General features: G+C 34.3%; 1 protein-coding gene across 1 annotated transcript in view; it reads left to right on the top strand.

Annotated features, from left to right (window-relative positions):
- Positions 1–8,647: 8,647 nt before the first annotated feature.
- Positions 8,648–10,000, top strand: part of LOC137633132 (uncharacterized) — a gene marked incomplete at its 5' end in the record, with an annotated part of 8,570 nt that continues 7,217 nt past the window's right edge. The window contains one exon of the mRNA XM_068365293.1: positions 8,648–9,122. Within this exon, the coding sequence (XP_068221394.1) occupies positions 8,648–9,122 (475 nt within the window). The remainder of the gene's footprint in view (positions 9,123–10,000) is intronic.

Raw genomic sequence — 10,000 nt, 5'->3', positions numbered from 1 at the left:
GATGATAATGATAAGTATATTAATAATTTGTTATTGTTATAACTTTTTATTAGTACTAGTGTACACGACCCGTCAAAATGACTGCTAAATTCAACCCTTCCCAACGCCTCCGTCTTTCCTAACTAAAACCCGCTGTTTCTCCAATTTGTGGGAGTCTGGGATTTCTAACCTCTCACCAAGGTATGACTGCTCCCTCTCCCTCCTGCCATTCAGCATGAGAGAAAAAACAAATTTAACTATTATACATATATACATTATATATATGTGTATATATATATATATATATATATGTATATATATATATATATATATATACATATATATATATATGTATATATATATATATATATATATAGCTAGACACTTGCTTATTATTATGTAGAGGATTATTATTATTATTATTATTATTATTATTATTATTATGATTATTAATAGTATTAGTATATTATTCTGGTTTTGTCAATGTTCTCTTCATTCCAAAAAAAAAAAATAAAAGATTACATATCCCCTAAAGATTGAGGTTTGTTGGGGCTGATATCAGGAGAGCAATTGGATTAGATCGACGGGAAGCTCTTCTTTGAGGGGTAGGGGGGTTAGAAGGGGGGAGGGGGGGGGCGTAGTTCATACTCGGAGGTTGCGTTCTCTTCATTAACTTTGGAGCAACGCGTTCTATTTAAAAGTCCTTCCTTTGATGATTCCCAGCAATCATCATGAATCTATGGCGACTAATGAGATGTATTGTAGACTGCTTCCCAGCTGCTAATTAGCCCAGACTCCTCTCTATTAATCATATTCATTAGTGGTAGGGTTTACTAGGCTTTACTCCTCCCCTGACCCCCCTTCTCCTGACCCCCTCCCCTGGCTCCTCTCCTGACCCAACCTAGGCAATTGAAGATTGATCACACCCGGGTATTATTTCTTATAAAACTTTTAAGTATAATGTACAAATACATTTATATGCATATGAAATTATGTATATTTGTTTATATGCTCTCTCTCTCTCTCTCTCTCTCTCTCTCTCTCTCTCTCTCTCTCTCTTTCTATATATATATATATATTATATATATATATATATATATGTGTGTGTGTATATATGTATGTATGTATGTATGCAGGGAAACGAATTTTCTGCATATAGTATATACAATACATATATTACATATATATTCTATATTTATGTATATTGTTTATATATTTGTATGTATGCTGAAAGGTAAATAGACATTAATTTATTGCAGAGAGAGAGAGAGAGAGAGAGAGAGAGAGAGAGAGAGAGATACCATTCGTAACAGATTAATTAATTAGATTCTAAGAGAGAGAGAGAGAGAGAGAGAGAGAGAGAGAGAGAGAGAGAGAGAGAGAGAGAGTATATCTCGTAACAGATTAATTAGATTCTAATGTGAGAGAGAGAGAGAGAGAGAGAGAGAGAGAGAGAGAGAGAGAGAGAAGTATACCTCTCGTAACAGATTAATTAGATTCTAATGAGAGAGAGAGAGAGAGAGAGAGAGAGAGAGAGAGAGAGAGAGAGAGTTAGAATATATCTCGTAACAGATTAATTAGATTCTAATGAGAGAGAGAGAGAGAGAGAGAGAGAGAGAGAGAGAAATATACCTCTCGTAACAGATTAATTACCTTCTAACACCAGACGCGGCAGGTGTAAGTAAGAACATTTCGGGTGACCTCAATCATCCTCTCCTTGGTGTATCGAATGAACTACACTAATGTTTTCCTTTAGGATAAAAGAGACGTTACGGCTATAACTCGAATGAGTTAAGAGAGAATTATGCTCTTTTCCAACGTCATTAAAACGGAGTTCTTTGAAAGAGCAGATTGCTTGCATCGTTACCGAGAGTGATTTTAATTTTGGTCTATCTCGTCGTTTTTCTCAAAATAGGATTTACGAGTGTAGGTATGAATATTTGAATATTTAAATGTACGTATGCAAATATGTAAATATATGTATTTATAGATCAGTGAATATTTTACCTGTATATATATATATATATCTATATATATGTATATATACATATAGATGTATGTATATACATATATATATGTATATATACATATATATGTATACCTATGTATATATACATATATATGTATACCTATGTATATATACATATAAATACATATATATATATATATATATATATACATGTATATATAGAAATATATGCATGCATACATTCTTATCATAATCTCTCTCTCTCTCTCTCTCTCTCTCTCTCTCTATATATATATATATATATATATCGCATACACACACATATATATATACATATATATGTGTATGTGTGTGTTTATATGGTTTATATATAGAACATTATTTATATTTATATAGATTTATGTTCATATATACAGTATAATATATATAAACTGTATACGCATGTACGTATGCATTAGAGTATCCAAGAAGAGAGAGATAGTTTTCTTCTGTTTTGTCATAAATTCAATTCTGTATGTGAAATTAAGATTAGTAATTTATTGGATTAGTGTATAAGAATTCCTCCTTACAATAATCATTTGTTTCTTCACTGGGATCATTGCGTAGCCCCCCCCCCCTCCCCCCCAAAAAAAAAAAAATTACTTCATTTGAAATTTCCTGAATTCTTTTAGTATCCAAGAATTTTTACAATATTTATGTTCTTCACTGGGATCATTGCGTAGCCAAAAAAAAAAAAAAAAAAAAAAAAAACAATTTTACTTGATATTTGAAATTTCATGAATTCTTTTAGTATCCAAGAATTTTTACAATATTTATGTTCTTCACTGGGATCATTGCGTAGCCAAAAAAAAAAAAAAAAAAAAAAAAAAAACAATTTTACTTGATATTTGAAATTTCATGAATTCTTTTAGTATCCAAGAATTTTTACAATAATCATTTTCTTCACTGGGATCATTGCGTAGCCAAAAAAAAAAAATATAAAAGAAAAAACAATAATTTTTACTTGATATTTGAAATTTCCTGAATTCTTTTGGTATCCAAGAATTTTTACAATAATCATTTTCTTCACTGGGATCATTTTGTAGCAAAAAAAAAAAAAAAAAATAATAATAATAATAATAATTTTTACTTATTTGAAATTTCCTGAATTCTTTTAGTATCCAGGAATTTTTAATAATGATGAACTTACGCTTCTTTGTCCCGTTATTTTGTTTTCTTTTATTTTATTTCAAAAGGTGTTTTAATATCTAGGAATGTCATTACATTATCCTATCATGTTAATACGCTTATATGTTCTCAGGAAGATTAATTTGATATTAAAAAAGTCTATGATCTCTCAGGGGGGGAAAACATCTCCTGATGTTATATCTTTTTATGAGCCATTAATTATTAAATCTTTATATATACATATATATGTATATATATATATATATATATATATGTATTTATAGATATATATACACACATATATATATGTATATATATATATATATATATATGTATACACACACACATATATATATATATATATATATGTACAGTATACATAGAAATGTTTTTTTTATAAATTTCTATCTTTTTCTCTCTGATTTTTTAAGAGGTTTATTTTTGGTATGAGCGAACTGCAAGGGAATTTTTCTTTTGTGGAAAACTGTATTAATCAAAGTGCGTTATTAAGCGAATACTTCATCAACATTAAATGAATAGATAAATAAAGAAAAAATGAAGAGAATCATAATGAAGTGAATAACGAGACGTGAAGAAAATGTCCGAAGTTTTCATCAAATGAATGAGTCAAACATTGTTTGAAAGATATGAAATAAAAACAGGTGTCTTAAAGTTTTAATTATGCCGTGTAATGAAGAACATTAAGCAATGAAGATATATTAATAGATACTGAAATTTGTTTCAGTGATATATGCTATTATTATTATTATTATTATTATTATTATTATTATTATTATTATTATTATTATTATTATTATTATTATTATTATTATTATTATTATTAAATGCTGTTATGGTTTAAATAGGAAATATTTATTTTAATATTGTTACTATTCCTAAAATATTATATTTTTTCTTATTTCCTTATTTTCTGTCCTCACAGGGCTATTTTCCCTGTTGGGCCCCCTGGGCTTATAGCATCCTGCTTTTCCAACTAGGGTTGTAGCTTAGCATTTACTAATAATAATAATAATACAGCCCTAGTTGGAAAAGCAGGATGCTATAAGCCCAGAAGCCCCAAAAGGGAAAATAGCTCAGTGAGGAAAAGAAACAAGGAAAAATAAAATATTTTAAGAACAGTGATAACATTGAAATAAACATTTCCTATATAAACTATAAAAACTTTTAACAAAACAAGAAGAGGAGGAACTAGATAGAACAATGTGCCCGAGTGTACCCTCAAGCAAGAGATGATTTTCTGGAACTATGATATATGATACTATAAAATCCTGAAATTTAGATTGTATACTTGAGTGAATAATTAATACAGACAAATGTTAAAAGATAATTGTATTCCTCGGTGTATGTAGTCAACATATGGTAGTATTAATAACATTATAAGTACTCCAATGATAGTTCAACTCCAAGAGAAAATATACGGTACTCCGAAGTCATTACTTAGTCATTACTTTTATTACCTAACCAATTATTTCTTTTCATCTTTTACTTTTTCAACTGTAAGTTCCCCATTCCCTAGTTGCTTTGAATGATCTCCCTTGCCAGTGCTAGGTTATTTGGTCCTGATTTTATAAATTCTATCATTTAAAATCCAAAAAAAAAAAATATATATATAACGTCGAGTTCTATCAATTATTTTGCACTTGCGGACCAACCGTAACGTTCAAACAATGTGAAAGACGAACTAATTGATAATCTCGCAAAACATTGAAACAGAGGTGACTTATTTGTCAGTGCTACGGCAGCAGGTGCTGCGAACGTCCTAGATAGAATGGGTGAATAGCTTGCAGGTGTATACAGGTGGGAAGGACATGGGGAGGGAAGGGACCCTCTGGTAGGCATTGGGGGTCCCCACCCATGGAAGAGATGGAGCTGTTAGTCATCTGTCTGATCGTTGATAGCAGCGTTTCTGTTTCTTTTCTTTGAGAGAGAGAGAGAGAGAGAGAGAGAGAGAGAGAGAGAGAGAGAGAGAGATTTTCACGTTGACAATGATGCAAGTCTTTTCATTTTCAAACAGCGAAAATAAAATCAAATTAAGCCGGAAATTGATCCTAAATAAGAAACTGTATTGGAACACCTGATATCCCAAAATAATTCTCTCTCTCTCTCTCTCTCTCTCTCTCTCTCTCTCTCTCTCTCTCTCTGTTTCGGAAATTTAGTAGGCAAGAATATTGAGGGATATTATATTTCGTCCCGGTATCAGTGAAAAATATTCCTCAGAGGCCATGGAATCTTCACGCTCAGATGCCATCACTCTGGAAAGGTAGAATTATTCGCTCTAAATAGGATGTTACATCAGATTGGATGGGCTGGATGTCTTCTGCAATTCTCGCTTGATGTACGTTGATATGAATGATTGTAGATTGACGTTCAGACGACGACTGTTTGCAAGTAATTTTGCGTTCATGTGTACAGGTGGATTTTAGTTATAATTTTAGTTTTTATTTCTTATATACATGAATAACTTATATGTATGTTTATATATAATCAGATTTTTATGCATCTATATATATATATATATATATATATTGTATACTGTAATGTAAATAAAGATAGATAATTAGACCGATAGAGATAGATTGCTTAATAAATATACTGTATAAGCTTTTATATATATATATATATATATGTGTGTGTGTGTGTGTGTGTACAATGTAAACACACAAAAACTACAAATGCAGTCTCAGTATACATACACACACATACATATATATATATATATATATATACATATATATACATATGTATATACATATATATATACACACCCACATACACCACCCTCTTCCCCTCTCCCCCTCCCAGGACATAAAGAACAGCCCTGACACGTGACAGTGACCTATGCTTATTTTTTCCTATTTGGTAGAGGATTCCACCCGGCCGAATTTGGTGCACATGTTGCTCGTTCAGAGGGCACTAGAGCTAGAGTTAATAGGGCCATTACTCACGAACAGATTTCAACAGTTCAACGGATTCTCTCTCTCTCTCTCTCTCTCTCTCTCTCTCTCTCTCTCTCTCTTTTATCCGATATTAGGATTATTTCGAGTGTAATGATTAAGCCTTTGAAGCACTTTCTGTAGTATTTCTGCGTTTTTTCCTGTATCAAATTCGCTAATGTAAAGGCAAACAGAAGTTTTATTTGAATATTATATATATGATTACTCTTTATTTATAGATATCTTCATATGTATTTTATGTATTATATGCATATTACATATACATATTTGTATGTATTGTATTCATTTATAGGTTGTAAATTGTTTATGTAAATCTTATGTATATGTATATATGTATAAATATATTCAATTAATATATATATATATATATATATATATATATATCATATTTTATACATATATGTATATGATGAAATTAGGAGAAATATTTTACCTTAAGAATAAATAAGTAAGACTTCAAGACTTCTTTTGATACACAAAATATTGAAGGGCTATATGCACACTTTTAAAAATATCCAGGTATGAATATACATTTTTGGCCATTGTCTTAATAACTGTAGAGGAACGCATTAAAAGTATTCATATCTTTTAACTTCTCCAATGGCCCAAAGGTTATCCTATAAATAAATTAAAACAAACTACATTAATATAATAAATATTTATTTGTACTCGACCAAGTTTTTGAGTCGAGTAGTTTAGTTCAGATAAAGGCTTGTAGTATTCAAATGCAATAGATGTCTGATGAAAATTTATTTTGACCTTATTGCCAGTATGGCTATTGTAAAGTTAGGCTGACACTTGCACGACTTTTGGCCACGATTTTGTCGTGGTAAGTCGTGCCATTTTGGGGTACAAACTGGTAGGCTCCCGCAATGGTAAGTCGTGTCAATTTTGGGGTACGAACTGGGAGGCTCCCGCAATGTTCACTACTAGTTCACGCATAGTTCACGATGAGTTCATGAATGCATGCCTATCAGTGTTCACATTGACACGAACTGGCACGATGAGTTCACGAATGTGTGCCTTCAGTGCTCACATTGACATGAACTGGCACGACGAGTTCACGCATAGTTTGCGCATAGTTCACGACCCGTTCGCGAGATTTTGTCGTGACCAAAATTTTGAACATTTCAAAATTCTCGTCCCGAGATGGCACGCAGTCACGACGGGTTTACGCACACATCACGCCAGTTTACGACTAGTTTGCGCACTGGCACGACTCGAGTCGTGCCGATGCGTACCAGAGAATCGTGCAAGTGTCAGCCTAGCTTTACACTCGCTCGATAATTGCAGCCTACGGTTTACTAATTAATGTTTACATATTAACACAATCCAGTGCTTATTAAATACTAGTGTACTCAAGCCGTCAAAAAGGTCATCTAAATATATAGATAACACATGCGCCCGCAAAGTTAGTACAGATATGAGCGCACGCTACAACCAGCTGGTATGGCAATTTGTGGGGGTGTGGGATTTCCCAATGTATCCTTCGGAGTAGCCCCTCTCACAAGGGTATGACTACTCAATCTCTCCCGTGAGCATGACACAGAAGATATATATATATATGTATATATATATATATATATATATGTATATATATATATATATACATATATATATATATATATATATGTAATGTATATATATGTATATGTATATATTTATATATAATATATATAGTATATATATATAATATATATATAATATATATAGTATATATATAATATATATAGTATATATATATATATATATATATAATGTAAATAAAATGTTTGTATAGGAAGTGTATTAGAATTGAACCGTACATATAAATTTTTTTCCATTCATACCGGCCTCATCATTATTATTGTTTGCCTTGCTATCCGCGAGACGGGCGAAGTGCCATTTATCCGTGCAATTAGCCGATGCAAAACGACTTAGCTCAATGGAAATGGTCGGACGAATCCTCGCCACTTTTGGCCAGACACCGTTTTGCTTTTAGGCAAATGTGATGCTCATATGTGGGAGGTCGTCTTTTGCGGATGCTGCTTCTGGAGGAGGAGGAGGAGGAGGAGTAGCCCAGATGATGATGATGATGCTTTATGCTGAGATGCTCTTTTGGGATTGGGATGTCTCTGTGTTGTTGTTTTTTTATTGGTGTTTTTTTTGTCTTAGTTTGTAATTGTGTTCGTTGCGGATATATATATATATATATATATATATATTTATGCATATATATTTATGCATATATATATATATATATATATATATTTATTTATTTATTTATTTATGCATATATATGTACAGTATATATATATATATATATATATACATATACATACAATTTTCTTTATTTATATTCATGTATATATTTACGATTTACTGATATCTTCGTTCAGAATGGGGAATTTTTATTATGAGTTCAATATGAGATATAAAGACACTGATAAGAAAATTGAATTTTTGCGATTTATGAACACGTTTATTGTATTTATTTCTTACAGCCTACTGTATTTGTTTACATTTGACGCTTGTAGCTGACAACTGTATTTGTTTGTTTGTTTATTGCAGAGAGTGATATGCTTTGGTGGTGGTGACGATGGAGTTACCTCGCGACTCCCCCTTTCGGGGCCGCGGGATGATTGGCCACCGCTCCCCCCCGCCCCACACCTCGTCCTTCGCCCACACCCTCGTCTCCCCCAAGATGATGGACCCGCCATCCTCGCCGTACGTCGGGGGCTCGCCCTTGGTGGGCGGCTCCCCCCTGGGGATCCCCCGCTCACCGGTTTCGCCCGTTGACATCGTCGTGAAGACCGAGCCGCCGGTGTCGCCGTCGGATTATCCGATGGGCCACAAGAAGCCGCGCTGCGACCCCGAGAGGGGCGACTGGGCGCCCTCCCCCTGCAACATGAGCGTCGATTCCCTCTCGCCGCCCCCGCCCCAGGGCTCCAACGGGCTGTCCGCCTGCTCCATGGGGCATCCCTCCAGCGGGCACATGTCGCCCCTCTCCACATCGAGCTACGATCCTAACTCACCCTATCCGTCGAAATCAGGTCAGTGGAACAGAAAACCCATTGTTTTGTGGAATAAAGGATTTATTATTATTATTATTATTATTATTATTATTATTATTATTATTATTATTTATTGTATGTCGTTTCTCTCTTTCTCTTCATCTTCACTTCTTCTCCTCCCTGTTCCTCTCCCTCTTTTCCCCTCCTCCTCCTCATACCTCTCCCTCTTTTCCCCTCCTCCTCCTCATACCTCTCCTCCTTCCGCTTTCTCCTCCTCCTTCCTCCCCTGCTCCTCTCCCCCCCTCCTCCTCTCCCCCTCTTCCCTCCCCTCCTCTTCTCTCTTCCTCTTCTCTTCCCTCTTCATCTCCTCCTCCTCCTCCTACTACTCCTACTCCTCCTCCTCCTCTCCCTCTTCCCTCTTACCCTCTCTTCCTCCCTCTCCTCTCCCTACTTCATCCTCCTCCTCCTCCTCCTCTTCCCTCCTCCTATCCCACTCCCTCCCCTCTCCCTCCCCTCTCCCTCTCCCTCCCCTCTCCCTCTCCCTCCTCTCCCTCTTCCTTCTTAACCCTTCTTCCACCCTCTCCTCTCCCTTCTTCCTCCTCCTCCTCCTGCTCCTCCTCCTCCTCGCCTGCCCCAATGAACCATGATCACCTGTCTTCTGAAAGTTCATAAAGTTCTTTCTTCAAGTGGTCAGAGAAGACCCCTTTTTGTGCCTCTTTAAGACCTTTTTGTTTTGATGAATATTGAACGTCTTGGTTCTTATAGCTCTAAAGGTCTCTTTGGGCAACCCACAAAGTCCTGTCTTTCGAAGGTGTTTTAAATCGTTAATTTTAAAGTCCTGAAAGATCTACATGGTAAAGGTCATTAATAGACAAATATTTTGTGACCTGGAGTTTTGGGTCATAAAGGACTTTTAA

The sequence above is a fragment of the Palaemon carinicauda genome, chromosome 42 (genome assembly GCF_036898095.1).
Source record: "Palaemon carinicauda isolate YSFRI2023 chromosome 42, ASM3689809v2, whole genome shotgun sequence".
Taxonomy (NCBI): Eukaryota; Metazoa; Arthropoda; class Malacostraca; order Decapoda; family Palaemonidae; genus Palaemon; species Palaemon carinicauda.
Note: the sequence above shows the minus strand (reverse complement) of the source record. Positions and strands in the feature narration are given on the sequence as shown.